Source organism: Molothrus aeneus, chromosome 4 (genome assembly GCF_037042795.1).
Source record: "Molothrus aeneus isolate 106 chromosome 4, BPBGC_Maene_1.0, whole genome shotgun sequence".
Lineage (NCBI taxonomy): Eukaryota > Metazoa > Chordata > Aves > Passeriformes > Icteridae > Molothrus > Molothrus aeneus.
Window position 1 is genome coordinate 45,694,127 of NC_089649.1, and position 23,097 is coordinate 45,717,223.

The following is a 23,097-nucleotide window of genomic DNA, read 5'->3' on the forward strand; positions in this document are numbered from 1 at the left end:
TTTAGAATTTTTTAAACTATTTCAAAATATTCAATGAATTCCAGATGTATCTAAATTTCCTAATTGAAAAGAAGCCATTAGGGTAGGGTCTTTACTATTTAAATAAGAAGTGCACTATTTGCTTTATATAAACTTTGAGTAAATTAAAAACCCAAAAAGAAATATATATATAATCTGTCTGTAGTACAACTTAAAACTACACCTGCAACATTTGGTAGTGATAATGAATCAAAGAAACTCCCTCTTTTTATACAACACCCACAGCTACGGATCTGTATACTGCAAAATTTATAATTTTTATAAAAACACAAAACGAATGATGTAAATTAACTTACCTTGCTCTAAGAAGCAATTATTTTCTCCAAAACCTATTAAAAGCAAAGGAAGTTACTTTGTTACAGCAAATTAAATTTGCCTTTGCTGCTTACCCTTTCATAATCCATGCTTTTGGACGTCAGCTGTCGAGCTAAAAGTTCTTTGCTAGCCTCAAGTTTCACACAGAGTTCTCTCACAGAAGTGAGGTCTGCCAACACAGAAGCCTTATCCTGATTTTCACGTTTAAGATCCTCTTCCAATCTGGACATATTTTTGGTTATGGAGGAGATCTGAGATTCATATACTTGATGTGCAACAATATGCTAAACAAAACCAAACATGGATACATTTTCAGTGTTAAATTTAAGATTTTCCTGTTGAATAACCTGGTTTTTTTAACACTTTATTTTCCCCATAAAATTAACTTAATATTCCTTCCCTCTCCCTAAAACATAGCTAAAGGCAACTAATAAACCATCTCTGCAATTTTTAATCACCAACTTGAGTACTATAAAAGGGTGGAACAAGAATTAAAAAGCTTAAACCCCAAACATACAACCTGTTTTTTAACTCAGCTTACAATATAAATATAGTCTCTAACTCTTTCTGGCTAATTAAAAGTATGGGACAAAATGTAGTCAATCCACCACAATTATGCTCTAGAACTTCTTTAGAACTTCTCTCATTGCTTCTAAAATATAAACCTCATAATGTTCTATGATAGTGGTCTAGGATTCAGTATTATGGAATTCTGATTCTGAATTTGGATGTCTACCAGATTTTTACCTTGACTTCAGCCATCAATGCTTCAAATACTTCATTCAAAGCTTCAAAGAAACATAAGAACTAAGCTTGCAAAATACTCATAAAGCTATATGCAAATGTTCTGAAGCAACTAAAGAAAAGTTTCTTACAATGTCATAGTAACAGTGATAACCCAACAGAAGAGATCTAAAACTATGAAAATATATGCCATGATTTTAATTTTGGGCAAGCAGGGGTGAAGCAAAGCAAAGCACATCTAAACTAACAGCAACTAATCAGTTACTGTTTCAAAAACTCCAGCGTTCATATTTGAAATATTCACATATAGAAATTATTTTCCATTAAGGTGTTAAAACCATACATTGACTTTATTAAAAAAGCACTTGGATGTATCCCAGTGTCCTAGATGGAATTTCATTGCAGAAGTTATTACCCCTTGAATCTCTTTTTCCAGAAACTCTACTCTCTCTCGAAGATGTCTCCGATCTGTATCTACTGAAAGGAGTTCCAGTCGTATGGAGCTGCTTTCTCCTTCAGCTTGGTGAGCCTTCATTTCCCAGCCTTCAGCTTGTGTATGGAGCATCCGGAACTTCTCTAACAATTCTTGGTTTTCTTTTTCCTAATGAAAGAGTAAATTGCTCTGCAATGATCAACATGCCCTCAAGTTGTCTGAGTTCATTTCATGCCTTTTCCTTACAATATCTCTTCCTTTTTTCCCCCTAGAAAGCAGAACTTCCTTCATCTTCTTAATCCCACTATCCAGCAACTATTAAAATTCATCATCCCTTTTCCAAGTCCAAATAGCAAATAAATACAGTTATGACATTAAGTTTTATTAAAATGGAGTTACACTTAGGAGTTGCTAATGACTTTTAAGGCTCCCAGGAGAGAGGTTATTTTGGATCTCTCTGCATTGTCAAGGGTCACATTACTGAGATACACTGCATGCTGCCCTTTCCAAGAAATTCCATTTTCAGCTCTTTTAGTTACTTTACTGTTATTAATATTTGTATTACAGCAGTGCCTGAAACACTGGTAATCTACTAGAGTATATACACCTAAGGAGTCTATCACAGAGGTACAAAAATGCAAGCTTTGGTGCTCACCATTTGTGCAGTGATAGAACAAATGTTGCTTGTGAATTTTACTTTGGCCAAGTATGGATTATAAGGTGGGGATAAATTTTTCTTATTTACCTCCATTCCCTGCTCACGTAATTGCAGTGGGATATGCAGGTTTATAATCAGTATAAATCTAATGAGAAAGGCAACAGTTTCTGAAATCCCTTCTGTGTATCCTGCAGAACTTGGAAGTGCAGACAGGATCAGGGGGAGCATTAGGAAATAGAAACCTGAGACTTAGCAAGTGAACGCTGTGCAGAAAAGTAAATCCTTGTCTCCACAGGCATTACCCAGATATAATACTAGAAAAATCCCTGAAATCAAGCATTCATAATTGGTTGCTTGCTGTGTATTCCATAGCTTCCTGGTACCCAACTTGAGTAACTAGATTATTCAACATCATTTGCCAAAGATGTAGCCCCATCTGTAGCTGAAGTATTTTGAACACATGATATATTGTAAAATTCTTAAAAAATAAACTTCAAATATTTTAGATTGATAGTTCTAAGCTAACCTACTAATTACCTTAACTTTTTATCCATGCTTCAGTTTCTACTTCTAAAAAGTGGTTGAATTTACATGCATTCATTTAGACATGCAAGTTGAAGTCAAATCAAAACTTAATACTTCCCAATTTAAAGTCACATTATAAATCTGCCAGTTCATGTTGTCTTGACCCAAATCCTACTTGTTTTAAATGATCTTAAGTTTTAACTCATGTATATCATGCTTTTGAAACCAAGCATCAGGATAAAGGACATTTAACCAGAGCACTATTTTAATAGTACTATTTTTACAATTTTATGCAGAACAGATAATTTTTTTTTTCTTTTCCAAAAGGGCAAAATAATTAAAATCATTGTATAAGCTGCTTGCTGCCTACAATCATGAAACAGTACCTGTTATTTTACTAATTGCCTGGTCAAAACCCAAAAAGCAAAATAACATTCAAACATGACATGTTAGAATCTCCAGCATTATGGCCAACTGAAACATGTTCCATGAAATTGTGATGTGCTAGAATTAATCAGTGCTTTAGGTCTAACAAGGTGTTACATGAATCCCCCACTAGTAGCTTTAAACACTGAAGAGAAAATAAGGAAATACAAAAGAAGGAAATGGGACAGGCAGGGAGAACAGCACCCAAACCATGCAATTCTTACTTTGTCTTACTGAATGTGGTAATGACTGCCTATAGATTATATTTTTACCTTTGAAGCTATCAAGTTCTCAAATCTGGAGACTTCAGTTATATAACTATGAACCCTGGTTTTCATTTCTTCTTTTTCACGTATTGCATCTTCAAGCTCGGTACTGATAGCCTAGAGAGATTGCATAAAGGCAAAATTGTGCTTTGCAGTAAATTAATTACTATATAATACTCAGATTAAATCAAAGTAATTGCATATGCCCTAGATTTTTTTCTATTCTACTTACAGAGCTCTTTGGGATTTGTAGGGTTCAGAAATATCCCCTGTTACCTTAGATACACCAAAGAGTTTCCAGGAAAGAATCATCACAATAAACAATGACTTTCCCACCAGTTCATAAAACATGCAGATTCCCTGATGACACACCCCACTGATCTTTGGAAAATTTGAAATATTGATGTTTGGGAGCTGGAATTTTTATAGCTTTAAGACTCAGTATGCCTGAGTAAAGCCAACTTTCTAACAAAACAACATTTATTTTAAAGTAGAATTGCAAGACAAAATAACTAAATGCACTACTAAGATCATATTTAAACATCAAAAATGCACCATGGAATTTATTTGAGATATTTGAACTGCTAATTCTGTCCCTCTCAGCTTCAGCTCTCTTCTCCTTGTGTATCCTCTAACCCAGAGAGCCAAAACTGTAAGTATCTTTTTCTACCTTAATGATCAAATGTGGGCAAATAAAAGCTGCTGCCTTTTTTCTTCCCTTTCTTCTTTTTGTGGTATATTACTATTCATTAGCCTTTTTACTGTATGCCTTATTTAACATATGCTAAAATCAGTCTGCCTGTCTCTGTGATAGTCTCCCCAAACACTGGGAAAACTTTCATCATCACATTATAATATTCAATATTTCATCTTATTAGGCACCTGTAAAGAGTAGGTCTGATTTCAATAATACATCCACATATTTACATATTGCACTATAGGTTTTGCAAGAACTATTCAAGGTTCATCACTTGAAGGTGTGATGTAGGTGTGATGAACCTTGAACTATTCAAGGTTCATCACACCTACATCACTTCCTTGAAACATGTTGCTATATTATCCTTTGTGGCATCAGATTCAGCTGGGGTGACTGAGGGGGATTGAAATAAATGGTTTCATTAACAATGTCCTGATTGTTTTTAGTGTTGGCACTTACAGTGAATTCAAACAAACATTTGTATCTCAGGATGAAAATTTTAAAAGGTATTTGAACCTCACAAGGAGCTTATTTGCTATACAAGTTGTATGTAATGAATTGCAACAAAATTCTAGATTCACTCTTAAGACAACTCTCACATGCCCTCTACAAAGACTTTCTAATGCTCAGCCCAATAAAACACTGAACTTACCCTATAAAACACTGAACATTTTGGTTATATATTGTCCATGTCATGCACTTGGAGTTGGGAGGCTTTTGGTCAGCAATAACAAGCTGCTGCATGAAACCAACTCATTATTCTTCCTACCCTAATTTCCAAAACACCCTAATCTAAAACATGGCATACCTCACTCAATAAATCCAATGCTCCATGGAAACTAGATGGATGAAATGAATGAATCACTGCACCAGAACAAATTCAGATGTGCCATCAATCCCCTTCCTCTCTCTCTCACTTTCACCTGATAATCTGATGTCTGCTTTTGGAGTTTCTTTCCCTCTCTCAATAATCACTTCCACAGATAATAACACCCAATCTTTACCAATTAAATACCAATTGCAAGTGATATAACCAATTAACATAATTTCATTATATTATAAAGTTCTATATTTATTTTATTTAGATTTCTTTTTTAATCTGAGGAAGGGTTACCAACTGCAAGTTTGCCCACTTCTCCCTCACTGCATTGACTACTCTTAGGTATCTGAAGTATTGCTTTTACAATTTCTGCCCAGTGATTTTCAACATCCCAGGGCTCAAGAAATACCAATAATTAAACACCTCAATCAAAAGTGAGGATGTAGCAGTTTTGATGCAAGCAAGCAATAAATGATTTAATACATCAGTATCACATACTGTCTTCATACCTGGTTTTCTCTGGCCATTGTAGCCAGGTCATCTTGCAGTCGCCTGTTTTCCTTCAGAGCCATTTCCTTCACTCTTCCCATTTCTGCAAGCTCTAGCTGGGATGTATCGAGCTGGCGATGCAAGCTGGCAATCTCACGGTCTCTGTTGCTCAGCCTGTCCTGCATCTGGCTATCAAGTGAAAACATTATTAAAGCTGTCCCTTCTTCTACTATACCACACACTGCTGAAAATAATCAGATAAAATTCTTGCTCTCTGAATGATGACAAACTGAATCTAAATATAATGTAAACTAAGTATGGAAAACGTCAATATGCAGAAATAAGATGGATTTAATCTTCAGTTTTGAAGATGTATCTGGTAAGATGTATCTTATTAGAGAAAGAGCAATTTTAGATACTTAGGTTTATTTGTGTTTGGTAGTGATTATGGTAATTGCATATTTTATAAGCCATAAAGAAGAAGACAAATAATTTACACTTGAAGGGCAATTATCAAAAGAGTAATGAAAAGAATAAACAAAAAATTAGAAATAAAAATATCCATAAACTTAGGTGAACTTTTGCTTTATCTTTTTTTGACATATATAGACCATGCATCAATGTAGCAAATATTCAGTTACATTGGTCTTCAAATATTTAAATATTGGTGTTTAAATTTTTGCTTTTAAGATGCTATAGTTTAAAAAGTCACATTTGAAAAGAGGAAAGAATGAAAGATCACAGGAAGCCCAGCTAAAAATTACATAAATACATTTTAAGACTGTACTTAAGCTCGAAGAATTAGATTGCCAATCATTAAGAATTCAGCTCTGAATCTTACCTGGGTAAATCTAATACCTAGTGGAGTGCTAGAAAACTACTTCTTGACCAAGAGTTAGGAAACCTTACCAGTTTAGGGAAATTAATACAGACAAAGCAATTGTTAATGATTGTTGCAACAGTTTCTTAGCAGCCTGCAATATAATTGCAGAGGAAGTGCCTTCCAAAGTTGAGTACATCTTTATCAACACAGCGCACTCCTCTACTTGACTCAAATGGAATAACTTAATTTCATCAAAATAACTAAAATAGCCATCTACTTTCACTTTGAAACTACTGCCTAAAACAAAACCTCCAAAGAAGGCATCCTACTCTTTACTTACTCTGTTGAGGACTCCAGCTCAGAGACAGTTAAACGTAAATGAGCAATTGTTTTTTCCTATGAAAAATAATTAAAAGCTGTATTAGGTATTATTATGTTGCAATATAAGAGGACACTTCATTAAAGAACTTTTAATGTAAATCTTTATCTTAGTTCTGCACCAATAAATAATTTCCAATTTTATTTTCTTTACTGAGAAAGGATTGTCTTGTCACTGAAATAGATGGAAGGATGGAAGTCAGCTATAGATTTTGTCATCTCAGGCTAGTACTTTATATCTCATAAATATCATAAATCATAGATATCATAAATATCTCCACATGCAAAATGCAAACAAATGCTTCTTTATTTTCTTGGAGTATTTAGGGAATACAGTAACATTCATAATTAAAGTTCTATTGAGTTGGCACATGACTCTGCACTGGGTCCAAGCACAGTGTTTATGTGATCTGCACAGACTTTGTCATCAAGGCAAAACATAACTGCTCCTAAAACATAACTGCTTTAAAAACCCCCAGGTGGAATGCAAAATAGTACTTTTACTGGACATACCCTGTTAGCTAAGTTGTCATCTAAGCATGCAATTCTTTCTGTTTTTTCATCTACAGTTTCTTGAAGACTGTCCTTTTCTTTGTCCAAAACACTAATGGTACTTCTCAGCACACTGACTGCTTCTTCCTGTGAAGTGCTCCTCTGGTTTAACCTATCTAAAAACAAAAGAGTAAGTGCTTTCTATTTTAAAAACAGGAAATAAGCACAAAAATAGTTATAGATTACCTATTATCTCTTTCAGCTTTATAATTTCATCTTGAGCTGCCAGTAGTTCATCCTTTTTGAGGGACAATCTGTGCTGTAAATCTTCAACAGACTTCTGCTGTTGGTCATTTAAGAGCCTGAAAAATGAGTATACAGTTGAAAGAAGCTTGGAATTTATTCTGGGTCTTCAGCTTCTGCTGTTAAGCTGCTTCAAGTGCTAGAACAGCTCCAGCATAACCTCCTGACGGGGCTGTATCACCAACCAGCAGCAAGGGGTTGTGCCATACTAACCATCCTCTCTCTTGAGAGAGAGGATTGCTGAGGCCAACACCACTTGGACTCCTGCTTCAAGTCCACCTCAACATCAATGCAAAATGGAGAAATGGAACCTTGGTGGAGCAACCACCTTAGCCACAAACATTTACCTCCTCTTATTTCTGTTACTCTTCATAATGCTACTTGTATCTTTTGACTCTTGCTTTATAAAGGTTTTGATATGGAGCTCATAGCAGTGATTATCAGCCCCACCACATTTTAAGAAACAACCAAATTGACAGCTACAGTTCTGATCCTACTTTTAAAAAATAAAGAGCTTGAAAGATATTTGAAATCATCTACCTACACAGTTGTTTTTCTTGGAAAGAAATATCAAAGTGACTTAGGAAAAAAAAAAAAAACACCAAAATTCCAAAGTAACAAAATGGATTATTTATGAAACAGGTAAAGAAAAAATCCCTGTCAAGTGGGATCCCACAAAAGCTAGAGAAGCTTTTCATTCTTAAAAGACCTTACTAATGCAGAATACAGAATGTCTCTATAAAGATTGCTTTCATCCACTTTGAAGTGAAATCTGAGAGAGGAAAAAAAAAGGGCAAAGGGGCAAACACAGCATTTCCACCACACACAAAATAAAATCAAATGCTAAAATAAATGTAGCCCTACTCCTCATTGTCTTCTTTTTGCAATATCACTGCTTTACACTGAAATTATAGGAACCTAATAGGACTTTTTCATATGTATTATTGTCCTCTTTGTCAACTGGTAGCATTAGATGAACTGCAAGGCCTGCTGCTCAGCTTCAGTTCTTCCCAGTAATCCCCCAGGTGCTGTGTGGTACTGCTCAGATGGGGAACAAGGGATACCCCACAGACCCTGGTTTCCCTTATAAAATATCCAAAAAATGTCATCTACAGCATTACCCATCCTGTAGTGATCTTTTACATCAACAGCTCTCATTTCCACCTCTGTTTTCAAATACTGTTCAATACTGTTTTCACTTTCTCTAAGCTTTTTTCTTGTTCTATGACATTTAGACACCTGATGGGAGCTCTTTACTAAAGCAAGTTTCAAAAAGCACAATGATCCTGCAAGTTTAAATAGGCCTTACAAATACATGAGGATACTTGAATCCTCCAGTTCTAAGCAAGCTGGTCAAATCCCCACAGACTGTGTCTATGGATCATTCTCAAAATTGTAGGTCCTACTGCTGCAGTTTGCAAAGGCATCTGTCTTCTTTTTAAGAGAGTTTGGGGATCCCTTTAGAAACTTTCAGTTCTGCTACATTCATAAGCAGAAAATTTGGTTATTGGAGGAAACAATTCTAGAATGAGCCATAAGGATTATCAGTATATTTGGTCATCAAGTAAGTCCAGGAGAAGCTTGCTGTGAAAAGCTACCACAGCACTTTCCTTATTCACACCTACTTTTCTTTAACATACAAGCTGTACCAAGTGATTTTTAAAATATTTATAATTATAGTCTTTCCCAGGAACTCAACTCTGCTATACAGTCACAGAATAAATAGAATTATTCTAGCATCTGTAAAAGATCACCACATTTTGTATCAGACTTACTGAAGTGAGCAAATCTCAGCTTTAAATTGAGAAGAATCATCAGAAGTCTGGGCAAGTTTACTTGACTTCAGATTTAATTCATTTTCCAAATAGTTTATTCTTTCTTTCAGGATAGAGACTGTAGTCCTTAGTTCACCCTTTTCAATCTGAAGCTGCAATTTAAAATAAATACCCAAAGGTTATTATTGCAGAAAGCTATCACAACTTAGCTTTTAAATAAATTTAAGTTGAAAACAGATATAAAAATAATTTCTGGAACAGTCTATCCTATTTTAGAAATAATAAAAGCTTACTTCCTAAAAAAGCACTTACTCCTTGAATATTATTCTCCAATTCTGAAATATCATGCTGCAGCTTTGATTTTTCATGGTACGCTGCTTCTTGATGCATCTGAGAAATATAAAATTACATGTAACAAGACAGACAATTTTAGATTTAATCAGAGAAATTTAAGCTTTATGTTTCAGAATATATTGCTTTACATTCTTAGGTGAATGACCAAATGCAAAGCTCTCTCTGTAAAACTACAGAACATTAGCTGAAAATTCATTACTGTAGTTTAATATAACATCACTGATTTTGGGTTTGATTCTTGGTTTAGATTTTTTAAAATAGTATATTTATATTTGGTCCTAACCAAATTAATATTTGTGAGTTGTTGTAGAGTTTACTGAGCTACATGAGGTTGCATGCATGTATAACTTAGTGCCCTAAGACATTTTAAATAAATTTATTCTAATATTATTCATTACAACATGCAAGGCACACTACAAAGATAACTGGCCTTTCCCTATATCTATGAAGAAACCTTTGAAGATTACTTATCTGTTCCCTGACTTCTGTGCATAACTGAAACAAACTCTCACACTTCCTAGAAATGCCTTAGATTAGTGTTTTGTAAAGGTCTTTCAAAGTGGCACACATATAAAACATTGGTAGTCACCTATTAGAAGAAAGGATGGAGCTGGAAACACATCTCTAATACTGCATGCACATGCTTTAAGCAAAGAGGGCAGATTTTCTGCCACTGCATTCAGATATACAACAGGTCTTTATTTTTGTGGTAGTAAAATCAAACTTTGGAAGCATTCATCACTAGTGACATATATTGTCCTGGAATAAGTCCATTAAAATGATTTTCAAAAAGAAGGCAAGAAAACAAATCCCCTGAAATCATAGGCTCTTGACTACAACCATTAATGCACATTAATACCAGACATCACATGGTCATAGAACCATAGAATCATTTAAGTTGGAAAAGACCTCTAAGACATTAAGTCCAACTATCAACCCAGCACTGCCATGCTCAACACTAAACCATGTCCCTATGTGCCTTATCCACATGCTTTTTGAACATTTGCAGGGCTGGTGATTCCACCACATTCCTGGGTTGCATGTCAAGATCATAGCAACAGGAAAATCACTGCATTAACAAACATTCTTTAAAGGTCAAAAATACTGAAACTTGGATTGCAATGAATTTCTGTTTCATGGTTCAGTTATGTGCCATTTAAAATATACTCTGCTAAAAAATGCAACAGTAACTAAAGATCAGCAAAAATGAAAAAGTCCATATAATCCCCAGTTTGTAGGATAAGAACCATAGGTGACTGTGACAGTGTGCTCCACTCCACCCCACCCAACTCTTTTTTTTTTTTTCTGGTTAAGCACTAGGTGCATCCAGGTTAAGGAAGACTGTGGGATGAGAGCTAACAGCACATAGCTAAGGGCTGTGAGTCTTGCCTGGCAGCAGCTGAGGGCTAGTTGAGCATGTGGCTACTGAAATAGTGCTGGAATGCAAATAGAAGTCAATCATCAAAATCAATGAACAAAGCATGGCCCACAGCCCATTGAGCTCTCCTGCACGGCAGCAGGCTGCACACCATTCCCTTTGAGCTGGGGAGCTTCTGAAGGATACTTGTTAAGGGGGAAAGAATCCCTCTTGCATCTCATACTCAGCTAATGAGTTGGGAATGAGAGCACTGAAATGTTGAAACGTTAGCTTAGTGACATAAACGATTGTTATAATCCTTGAGACAGAAACTATTCACCAAGAATGGACCCAGCCACCCCTCTGAGGAGTCTGGAAGGCAAGAAGACCCTTCTGAACCTCATGACTCAATGGGAAGGTCTCCCTGACAGTTTTGTCTGACCTTGGCCTCTATGCAGCAAATACCTTAAATGTACCTTACCATCAAATCTTGTTAAACCACCGTTGCATCTACCACTGAATTTTTGAAACTCACTGCCTGAAGTGAATAAAATACATTGTTGCTTCTCTCTTGTGAGTGAAGTGCATGATTTATTCCACTGCAATGACACTCAACCATCATCAAAGTAGTGCATATGCAAGAAGTATGCTGTGGCTGGGCCTCCATATCTAGGTCTCCCACACAAGGTGATGACATGTTTGCCCTTAAATACTTTAAAGTATGTTCCTCTACCCCTGCTTGGGACTGTGTTTACAGGAAAACTTGTAATTCATAATAACAACAGTAACAATGATAATAATAGATATTTTGTAATCATATAAATTTATTGAGCTCTTAAGTGAGTTTGAAATCCAAAGTTATTGGACTGAAAAGGGGGACTGATAGACAGTCAAACACAAACACAGCACTATGGTATAACCCTTCCCCATATGCCACCTCAATGTAAGCAATGAAGCTATAAAAGCTCACCTTTAATTTTTCTCCAAGACTTTCTTTTTCTGCCATTAGCATTCTAAAGTCAGTCAGTGCAATGTCTCTTTCTTCTTCTATGTGACTTTGAGAAACAAAACTGTGTTTTGCTTCTCTTCTCATCCTGTTCAATTCACTCTGAGACTTTAAAAGAATATAGTTTGTTAGCATACATGGACTGCAATATAGTGTACACACTAACACAATGCTGTAATTACAGAATAGTCTTATTTTTCCTTAGATAACTAAAATATAGTCCCTAAATCACTCAGTGGCATGACAACTTACACTGTCAAAATAATCATCCTTATTTTCTTTTACTGTCCCAAGTATAGCCTAACTTCACTGTTCTCTTATCAGTTAACTACTCCTTTCTTGCTCCCTTGCTGTATCTTTACACAACCTTCTCATGCATTCTACTGATTTTTCCTTATGTTTATAATTTAAACATAAGAGTACAATAACCTTTAATAGCTTTCAAGTTAATAAACTAACCAGAATACATAATTTATTAACATGTAATAAAAACAGGTATGTATTTTATTAGCCTTGGTTGTGTTCTACTAGGTTTTTCATTTTAAATAACCAACAGTACAAGAAATATTAATTGGTTATTTCAATGTTAACTATAAACATTTTCCTCTTACCTGCTCATAAAGAACTTTTAATCTGTCTCTTTCTGCAGTCAATAATTTGACATTGGACTGAATTTCTATCATATGCTTTTCAAATCTGTCTAACACAGACCGCAGCTCATCTCTTTCTCTGGTGATTGATTTAAGCTCTTCACTCTGAAAAGTAATCAATAAATTTATGTTAAAATTTGCTAATTAAAATGTCTGAAAAATTAATACCAGAAAAGAACTCTTCCTATTAGCAATACATAAAAAATATATTCAAAATAATTTTAATCACAAGAAAAAGCCTGGCACTGGTGGTGTAATCTAAACATCAAGAACCATCTGTTAAAAAGAAAAAGCAAAGGAGCTAGCCATAAGATTTCAGCCTTTTTCTGATTATTATCTAGTTCTATTCATTTCAATAAACTGATCAATAAGTAATCAGTGTTACTGTAAAATGTGACAAGGAAAGAAAAAGGCAAGTTCATTGGAGTTTCTCTCAGTTGATTTTTTGCATCAAGAATGTAATTTAGAAAACTACTACAGTCATTTAATGCCACTGAATTTGAAAATATATTTGATGGCTTCTCAATTGTTTCTACAGTATTTTTTTCACTTATCTTGACAGCAAGAACTTTACCTTCTCTGCAGTCCTGCGGCTTGGGCTAGGCCTCAGTTTAACCATTTTCTGAAGATAGTCTAATTCTCGCTTATAGTAGTCCCTGTCATCTTCTAAGGTCTTTACAAATGCATCCAGACGTGATGGAGATTTGTCTCCTAGGGCAATACCGAAGTCCAATCTCATTCTTTCAATTTCTAGGACAAGTTCTCGTTCTGGAAGGAAAAAAAAGAAAGAAGAAAGAAAAGCAACTCTATAGGGAAGTTATGAATTTCCTCAAAGACCCTGGCATTTAGGATGGATTAATTTGCCTACCAACCATGTAGGCAGCAATGCTGCTAAACAGGATGTAAGAGTTCTAAAGGCTAAAGAAGGCTAAACAGAAGTGAGTAGCATAAAACCATCAGAGGCCTCAGAGCACCCTGAGCTCTATCGACAGAGGAACGTGATTATTCCCCTTTATTTAGCACCCAGGAGATTGCACTTAAAATACTGTTTTAAGGTTTGCCCCTTCTACAGCAAGAAAGATGTAGATAAACTAAATCCAAGGCAAGCCCTGCAAGCTGGTCAGGCAGCAGAATGCTTGCTCTATGGGGAATAGCTGAGGGAACTGGGTTTATTCAGCCTGGAGAAGTGCTGGAGAGCCAAGGGCAGACTGACAGTGGCACTGACAAGGGACTTACAGATAGCATGGAGCCAGTTTCTATTTACTATGTAGGTAAATAAGGAACAGTGGCAATTAATTGCTACAAGCAATTACAAACAATTGTAATACAGGGAAAAATATTTTACTCTGACAACTGAAGAACATTAGAGATTGTGTGGAATCTTCATCCCTGGAGGTTTTCAAAACCTAGATGGATAAATCTCTCAAGAAATGAAGCCTGAAGAGTTTTGGAAATTACTTTGCATGAAACTGCTACAGAATTAGGATAAGGATGAGGATAGGGATCACACTAAAAAGCTCAACTTTCAGTTCTCACATACAGAATGAAAACATCTTTCTATGACAAGAATTTTCACTTCAACTATGACTGGAGACCTACAGTCTTCTTTTAATTTATATATGTCTTAAAGGTCTTTTAGTACTATTAACTGTATGTTAACTAGGAAGGTATTCTATTTCAAAAATTACAGAAAGGTAGTTTCCAAGAATCTACATTTGATGATTTACCTTTTCTTTCTAAATTCTCTGTTTTTTCTGTCAGCCTTTGCTTCTCTTGTTGAAGCTGGTTTAACAACAGCTCAAGATGCCCTTTTTCATCTTTTTTCCCAATGAGTTCTTCTTTCAGTCTCTCATTCTCCTTATGACACGAGCACAACTCCTGAAGTAACAAGCATTATTATAAAAATTAGAAGTACCAATAGAGACATTTGGGGGAAAAAGAAACATTTTGATAAACTTTTAATATACAACACTGTTTACTTCTGGTTGACCTGGATCTTTTATGCTTTAATATTTGTGGCAGGCCACCATTGTATTTATTTTATTAAGTCTTAGTAAGCATTACTTTTTACATGGTTTGCAAGCAGTAACAAGAAAAGCAAACCAACCATTAGGATAGTGGGATATAAACATGGGAAAAAATTTAACTACTAAAGCAAGAAATAATTTTAAGTGCATTTGGTAACAGTGTTGGTGTTAAAGTGCATTACAATACAGCATCTCAGTCACTGCAACTCTGAAGCCAATCAAATGCTCTTTGGCACACCTTTCCTCTAATCTGATGTCCTGAAAATTAAGTATTTTTGTATTTGCAAGCTCCCTAGATAGACTAAAACAAAACATTGTACTCAGCTAATACACAAGTTGCCATATATGCTAGAAAGAGTTTGGTCTTCAAAGAATTGATAATAGTGATGTTTTCCATCTGGGCCCTATGCTTTGTTTCTGAGTGAGCCAAGTATTGGATAATTTTTCACATCCCAATTAAGAGACAAAGCAGTTTCAAAACAATGAAAATCCTCGAGGATGTTATAACTCATTAGTGGTAAAAGTGATTATGTCACCAGGAAATTATGACTTCAGACAGCAGAAATAAGGAAATGTACAATAAGGACATAGTCAGCCATACTGTCTAGAGAGATTTCTTTCAGTTTATTTTTTCAACAATATGATGTAGCTTCTCTAGCTCTTTCGTTTATTAATTAGTAATTTTTACATCAAAGGTTCAGGGTACTAAAGAAGTTTTCTTGCTAAATGTTAAATTGATTTCTTTTATAATAAATGAAACAATTATGTGGATGACAGCATGATAAAAAGGGTACAAACAAGAACTGAAAATATTTTTACTTACTGATTTAAGCCTTGTTATTGTTTCTTGTAGATCCTGTATTTCACTGACTTTTCTTTCAATTTCTTTCTATCAACCAAAATTAACCTATATGTTAAGAGTTATTCAAAATGATTCAAAATGACAAAAATCCCTTTGTTACAAAAAAATAAGGAAGCAGACTATTTTGGTAAGAAATGAAGTATAGTTAGTTCCTTGTAATAAAGTGGTAAAGCTCCTACAGAGTGAAAGCACAAAAAAGTTATGGTATAAACACCCACGCTGTTTTGGAGCACAACAATTAAATGAATCACTGCATGACTCTTCATAGGAAAAACCCCTCCAAATATATGTACTGCTGTTGAAAATATGCATTACCTAGCAATAGTTTTAAGTACTTCAGCATTTTATTTCACACTAAGCTAATAAAAAAGACAGATTGTCCCTTAACTAAAATCATCTCAACCTAATACAGTAAAGGTACAAAATAGTTGTGATTAATCCACTTTAAGTGAGAAATTCCATGAAATATTAAGAAAACTGGAAAAAAGATCCTTTTAATCTTCCTTTCACAAGCCAATAAGCCTTTCATTGCAATTAGAAAATATAAAACCAAGTAAAATGCAGCAGATCCATCACTCTGTGACACATTAGTGATTACCTTTGCTTCTCCTATTTCCTTATCTGCAGTCTCAAGCACTATTTCTTTGTGTCTTTCCAACTGCTGTGCCAAGTGATCTATTTCATTCAGTTCTTGACACAGTTCTTGATTTTTATTGCTTAAATCCACTACCTCACTAGTTACATTTTGTTTAGTGTCCAAGAGATCTTGAATGTGATTTTCGAGTTCTTTGTTTTTTTTCTGAAGATAATCAACCTGAAAGACATTTTTCATTAAAATATTAATATGCATTCTTTTTCATTAAAATACTAATATGCATTCTTAAGTTAGGTTGCAAAAGTTCCTCCCAACCTTCTGAAACACAGTATCTCTATATCCAAAGTAAAAACGTGGTATCATGTTAAAAATACCAAGATTTTTTATTTTTAGACCTTAATGTTTATCAACCTGAAAAAGAAACACAATGTTATGAGCTCTCTCACAGTCATGAATACTGCTATCTAAAGAAAACCATACATTTCTTGCCAAATAAAAGTGGTATATTGGGACCAAGCCTGAGAAATAGTCTTGATGGTGCAAAACCAGCTTCATGCAGCTCTGGGCTCACTCCCTGTACAATCAATTTGTATTCATCATGATTTACTAATTCAGGACCACTGAGAACAGCTGTCCTCCTTCCAAGTCATAGCTCATTCCATATTTTTGCAGCACTGAACCAAAGCTAATAAACTCTTCAATGTGCCACTGTACATCATGCACAATCAGTACACAAAACATCTAACTCATGTGAGAAAAACCTGAAAATTGATGGTACAGATCCAGAGATGGGCTTTATGTGATTTGTACTCCAGCCCAGCTTTAAATTCTCATTCAGAGACCACTACTGAATGCATGCTAATACACACAGTAAACACAAACACCTTTATCCTAAGCTTATCCTTTCCTCACAAGTTTGTGTTGGAGTCAAAGTGGGAACCATTTGAAATCCATGAGGAAGATTCCCCACTCTCTCATGAGAATATCTACAGTGTTACCCCTTACCATAATTACATATAACATTGTTACTTTCTAAAGCATAAACAGCATGTATGCAATAACTTTCTAACTAAATCAAGGGATTTTCAAACTTGCTGAAAACGGTGTGTCATACAAAAAATTGCTGAATATTTTCAGATTAACATACTATGTACAGATGTGAGTTCACTGAATTCTTTAACAAAACCTTTCTGACAGACTTTTAAAACAGGAAATGAAATTTCTTTAGTCAAGAAACACTGCCATCAAAAAAAGAAAGGCAAGTTCCATCGATTGATTTTATATCTATAGTGGTTTTTTGAAGAGCTACAAGTTTTGTGGGTTTTTTTCAGATTGCTATATTGTTAGGTTTGACTAAACAACTGTAATAAATGAATTACCTGTATATTCAAGTGGGAAATCAGCTTCTCATTACTTTTAGTTCTCGATTCCAGAGAAAGAACCTCATGAGACCGCCCTCCATCCAATGCCAGCATCAAGCGCTCGATTTCTTTGTCTCTCATCTCAACCTTTGAGGGACAAAAAAAAAGCTCCAGTATCTTTACACACCATTAATAGACCCTTCATTTAAATAAACACACACATAATAATGTAAAAAGGTACACAACTAAAAATGCAATTTCTATCTTGTATTTTTTTGTTGTTGTTGTTTTCTAGATTTTTGGTTCTTCTGAAAAAAGTTGTATCCTTGAAAGTGAAATAAACTAATCAAACACAATTTGTAAGGAAAAACTGAAACAGTTCCTACTAGATTACATTCTTGAAGAAAACCAAACAATTTTGATTTAAAGTGAAGTTAACGAATGCTACAACTTAATTGAGACTAGCACTTAAAGTTAGGGAAAAAACTTCTAAGTAAGCTAACTCAGTGACTATTCCAGTCACTGGAGAAAAGGAAATATTGGAAGAGGAAAACCAAGATGTGAAGAAAAAAGAAAGACGACAGTGTCCACAAACCCCTAGATTTTGAAAGACATAACATTTGAACATTTGATGTAATTCCATTACTTAAAGATTGTACCTATCTTATCAATCCACTCTCATTAAAACATAGAATCTGTTGTTCATAAAAATTTAAAAAATATAACCAGTCCAAGCAGTGAAAAAACTATCCTAAGATATATGTAGATCAAATTGCTATTTTGGACAAGTTAACACTTACACACTAAAAAAATGCAGACAGGTTCTACTTCTGATTGTCAAGTTTAGATTTTTTAATGTAATTTCAAAAGTCAAAATTTATCAGCAAAACCACTGGGCAAGAATTTGTTATCCTTGCTGTCTCCAAAGGCAGAGGAGGAAAAATGCTCGACACAGTCAAGTTAGAATAATTATATTTCACAAGCCCTACAATGCATTCCCAAGAAGGTTTTTAAGACACCAAGGCCATTACCATGGCTGTGACACCCAAATAATAATAAGAATATTAGTATTAATAATAAAACAACAATGCCACTACTACTGATGATATAAACATACCTGTTTGCTATAATTTTTCATTCCACTTTCAGATGTCTCCAGTTTTTCCTGTAGCTCTGTTACTTCTGACTGCAGTTCTTGAATTCTGAAATATAGCACTATATTTTTTATGTGAATTTGTGGAAGAATTGTATGCACACAATTCAAGCATTTTATCTTTGCTCCCAAACCCAAATATTTCACAGAGAAATAGTTTGGCTCATGCAAAATATTAATGCAGAAGCTGTTGTTTGAGATATTGTAGCAGGTTGACTGTATCTGGCTGCCAGTTCCCCACACAGATGCTCTCTTACTTCCTTTCCTCAACAGGATGGTGGAGAAAAGAAAAAGCTCACAGGTCAAGATAAAGACAGGGAGACCATCTACCAACTACTGCCACCAGTGACAGACTCAAGTGGGGGAAGATTAATTTAACTAACCAATGGTGAGACTCAAAGACACTCCTACACTTCAGAGCTAAAAAGCTCTCTGGCTCACCGATTATCAGCCACCTGGAGCAGGTCTGCAATGTAAGGGTCCTCTGGCTGAGGCACTGGGTAGGCACTGACACCTGATGGGGGCACAAGCTGGTCTATCTGCATGCGCTGCCGCCTGAAGGGAATGCTCTTCCTCCTGCCACCTAAAAGCCCAAACCAGAGACACTTTACTTGGAGTTAAAGAGAGTTAAAGTTGCCTTCTTTAATACAAATTTTCTTTAATATAGTATTCTTTAATACAAATAGTATTTAAAATAGTATTCTTTAATACAAAATTAATTTTCTTATTTATTCCGCTGCTTCTGAATTAGCACGTTTCACCATTTTAATCCTCCTGCAATAAGCTGATAAAATTCACATATTCTAGGCAACACCATTCTTGCAGGTTAGTACCAGTTTTGCCAAAATTCACTATTATAATAAGGAAACACACAAAGCTTTTATAAGTAATTTTCCCTACTGTTTAAGATCCCAAATACTCTATAGTTCAAATTTGTTGAAGCTGTTAGTGATTCAGCTTACTAAAACAGCTAAATCAAAACATCACAAAAGGCATTTGGTTTTCACATTTAAGAACTATTTTATGACCAAACTAACCTTTGCATTGCTTAGTATTTTTATTCTTTCTACTCTGTGTTCATTTCAGTGAATATCATATCCTACTGCTTATGAAGCAGAGTATGCTATTAGCTTGAATGATAACATATTTAGAAAAAAGCAAAACACTTTTTTCATCTGGAAAAAAGTATTTTTTCCAGATAGAACATCTCCTCTTCATCATATGGTTAAATAAGAACATGCAATATTGGATGATGTAGTATAGAAAAATCCTAGAAGACTGGTGACCAAGGGGCAAGTATGCAGAAGGATAGACAAAAGCCTAACATGTCATCTTTGAAGCAAAGGACATGAAGTGCGAAAAGGTATGCAAAAATAAAGAGGAAATTGAATTTTTCCTAGCTATCTGTTGATTTTTCTCAAATGCCAAAAATGTATATATAATTCAATGACTTGGAAAAAAAAAGACAGTCTCAAAATTTCACAAAATAATCTATATTCCTTAGCTTCAAAAAATTAAGAAAAAGGAAACCCTGGAGAAAGACATTAACCTGAAAGTAACATGTAGAACATTTTAAGTTATCAAAAGACCCTTTAAATATTTTAAGTTTATAGAGGATTGGAATACTTGTAGACATATTTTGCGTCTTGCTATGTTTAGATCTTGGTTCCGAAAATCTGAGTTGGTCACTTACACATCAATTATCTGTCAAAAATATGCAAGTGACAAACATTATGTCTCTTAATTAGGTGCAGCAATAAAAGAAATAGCTATTGATTAACAGTGGTTTCTAGTCACATTTTAACTTAAAAGTCTCCAGTTGAATCTAAGTTTGCATTCAAATTTGTCCCTTACACAAGTGATGACCTAATGAAACTTCAGACAGAGAAATGACAGAATTCAGAGCCCAAAGTTTCAAAGGGTGATGTTACTCTACTGGATATTTCACTACAGTAACTTCTCCTACGAGAGGAAAAGATATTATGTTCTGAAGATCCAAAAAAGCCCAGAAAAAAGTTGAAATATCTGTGATTATTCACACGCACCAGGTGTTTGCACCACTGCTTGCAAATTCTTCTCCTGAAGCTCCTGAATTTTTTCAGTCTTGGCTTTGGTCTCCTTTTCCAGCACTTTAATTTTATGCATATACTGGTTATTCAAAAATTTCAAGTCAGTTGTTTCGTGTTCAACCCTCCTTAAGCAAGCTTTCAAATCTTCAAGGGAGAGAAAAGCAGTATTATCTCTCTAATTCACTATTTTTCCTAGTAGTACCAAAATAAGCATAAAGAAAATCCAATATTCTTTTTCCATAGCATAAAATTATCAAACACACATACATATGTGCATACTTTTACAAATACACACAAAAATATATATTTATACGTGTTTTACAAATAAACACCCACTGTGGAACAAAGGCCCATTTAACAGCAGTATTTAATTTTCAATTAAAAAACACCATTTCAAGGTACAGAAGTATACATTAGACTTCTAACAGTCTCATATTTTATTGAAAAAAAAATCTGCAGAACTTCCAAAGTTTTATGACTGCAAAAGAAATGTCTGAGCATGAACTTAATTCATTAAAGGCACCAAACTCCATGACCACTCACACCCACTTAAAAGCATAGATAAAAGAATCTGCAGATGAAGGACTTAGCCACAATTTTATTTTGGCATGGAAGGATTAAAAAAATGAAATCTTCTTTTGTACATTACCTTTAACATGGCGATCAGACTTCTCTTTCAGTTTTAATATTTCCAGGTGTAGATCATTATTTTCCCTGGTAAGTCTAGCATTCTCTGTTTTATAAGGTTCCAAAATAGTATCATAATTGCTGCACTCTTTCTCTGTTTTCCCAGAAGAAAACTTTGCTTTGCGCAAGCTCTCAGTTGTATGAACTAAGTCACTAGGATAGAGGAGCATCAGATGTGTTAGCAATGCTATCAGCTTTCACACTGCAGATGCAAATGTTTATTATGACCTGAGAAACAAAACCCTTTCCCCAAGAGGGGGAACAAATGAGTTCAAACAAAGGCAACAAAACATTCATGTCATATAAGAAAAACTGAAAGACAGGAAGTGTCTTTACTGTTTAAAAGAAACAGTAAATAGGAAAGAACAGGACAAAAAAAAAAGAAAACAAAATAGTTACAAAGCATATCAGGAGTTGACATCTGATAAGTATCAAAGCTAGGGATGGAGAGAGTAAATCTACCTGTAGACACATGAATGAGACTTAATGTTGAAGACAGATGACTCCATATTTGCTTACCTATGTTCTTCCATCTGTATTACATACTAGAGAGCAACAGAACCAGAATTGCTACATTTCTGTGTTTGGTCAAATGTAACTGGATTACTATGGAAATTAGTGTGTTCTTAATAATGTCAAAGCCAAAAATTAGCAGATCTAATAAGGAAATCTGAAAATTTTTGCCTTTTTTTCTGTTATGTGTCTTGTAAAAAGGGCAAAGACAACAAATTTAAAATTCTCTAAATGAGGTCATAATAAATGGAGATGTGAATGTTTTATTTTAAGTCACAGGACAGGCAATAGGGATTATTTTTTATACAACCAGTTACGAGAGTGTCCTTTTAAGCAAATATCAATAGCAACTATTCTTGGCTCTCTTATTAGGTTAGAAAAGTTGAATTTTCCTATGCCATAGATCCTTAGAAGCAATTCTACTGAATTAAATTAAATCTTAAGGTGTTCCCATAATTTAAGCAAACCCATTTGACTTCATCAGACACTAGAACTTAATGTTAGCTCTAAAATAACACTGCTAGAAAACAATCCTCATATTAAACCTTCTTTTTAACCTGTCAAAAATCAAACAATACCTACTATATGATTACTATTTTTTAAATGCATCCCCTTTGAATACCTGAAAAGCTTTTCCACCAAAGGTAAGCTGTCCACTCCCAGTGGGTGCCGATAGCCCAGCTGATTCAGACGTTTCCTGAGATTAACAAACCTCCGCTCTGCATTTGCACTCATTGTAAACACACCTCCAAAGCTGCTCTTGTCACAGTCAACAAAAACAGGACACCTGCAAAAGACTGCTGGTTACAGCATCTGTCCTTTAGGGAAGGAAAAATATAGGATAAATTAATGGAAAAAAAAATTTTATTCTGTAGAATAAAAGCATTCATGCAGAAGCATGTCCTTAAATTTTAAGTAAATTAAAACAGGATAACTGCAATGAAAAAGTTTTGAACATATTTAGATATTCCTTTAAAAATAAGTATTTGCCTTGGCAGTTAGTTTTCTCATTATATTCTGATTTTTTTGAATCATGGTCATCACTGTATCTTACACAATACAAATTGCCAGATTACTCTGAAAAATTCATACTTTTTTCTTTCATATATAAATCTTACTTTCAAAGTTTACAAGCCAGTACTTAATATATCTTATGCCAACCATTTCTAAAATTGCATAAAATATGTAAAATGTTGAAGACAGATTAACTTTCAACATCTACATTCTATGATAGAAAATAGAAATGATAAAAAATACTGGTGTACTGTAGTCATACTTGC

The 23,097-nt window shown here is 34.5% G+C and overlaps 1 protein-coding gene across 1 annotated transcript in view; it reads right to left on the reverse strand.

Annotated features, from left to right (window-relative positions):
• Positions 1-23,097, reverse strand: part of CEP135 (centrosomal protein 135) — a 30,997-nt gene that overhangs the window by 7,000 nt on the left and 900 nt on the right. The window contains exons 2-22 of the mRNA XM_066549091.1: positions 22,440-22,604; positions 21,267-21,457; positions 20,594-20,761; positions 18,990-19,131; positions 18,513-18,597; positions 17,414-17,542; positions 16,038-16,253; positions 15,401-15,466; positions 14,278-14,428; positions 13,125-13,318; positions 12,512-12,655; positions 11,865-12,008; positions 9,496-9,573; positions 9,184-9,335; positions 7,352-7,467; positions 7,127-7,281; positions 6,576-6,631; positions 5,433-5,601; positions 3,413-3,523; positions 1,514-1,699; positions 429-638 (exon numbers count right to left, since the gene is read on the reverse strand). Coding sequence (XP_066405188.1) covers positions 429-638; positions 1,514-1,699; positions 3,413-3,523; positions 5,433-5,601; positions 6,576-6,631; positions 7,127-7,281; positions 7,352-7,467; positions 9,184-9,335; positions 9,496-9,573; positions 11,865-12,008; positions 12,512-12,655; positions 13,125-13,318; positions 14,278-14,428; positions 15,401-15,466; positions 16,038-16,253; positions 17,414-17,542; positions 18,513-18,597; positions 18,990-19,131; positions 20,594-20,761; positions 21,267-21,457; positions 22,440-22,552 — 2,976 coding nt within the window. The 5' untranslated portion in view covers positions 22,553-22,604. The remainder of the gene's footprint in view (positions 1-428; positions 639-1,513; positions 1,700-3,412; positions 3,524-5,432; positions 5,602-6,575; positions 6,632-7,126; positions 7,282-7,351; positions 7,468-9,183; positions 9,336-9,495; positions 9,574-11,864; positions 12,009-12,511; positions 12,656-13,124; positions 13,319-14,277; positions 14,429-15,400; positions 15,467-16,037; positions 16,254-17,413; positions 17,543-18,512; positions 18,598-18,989; positions 19,132-20,593; positions 20,762-21,266; positions 21,458-22,439; positions 22,605-23,097) is intronic.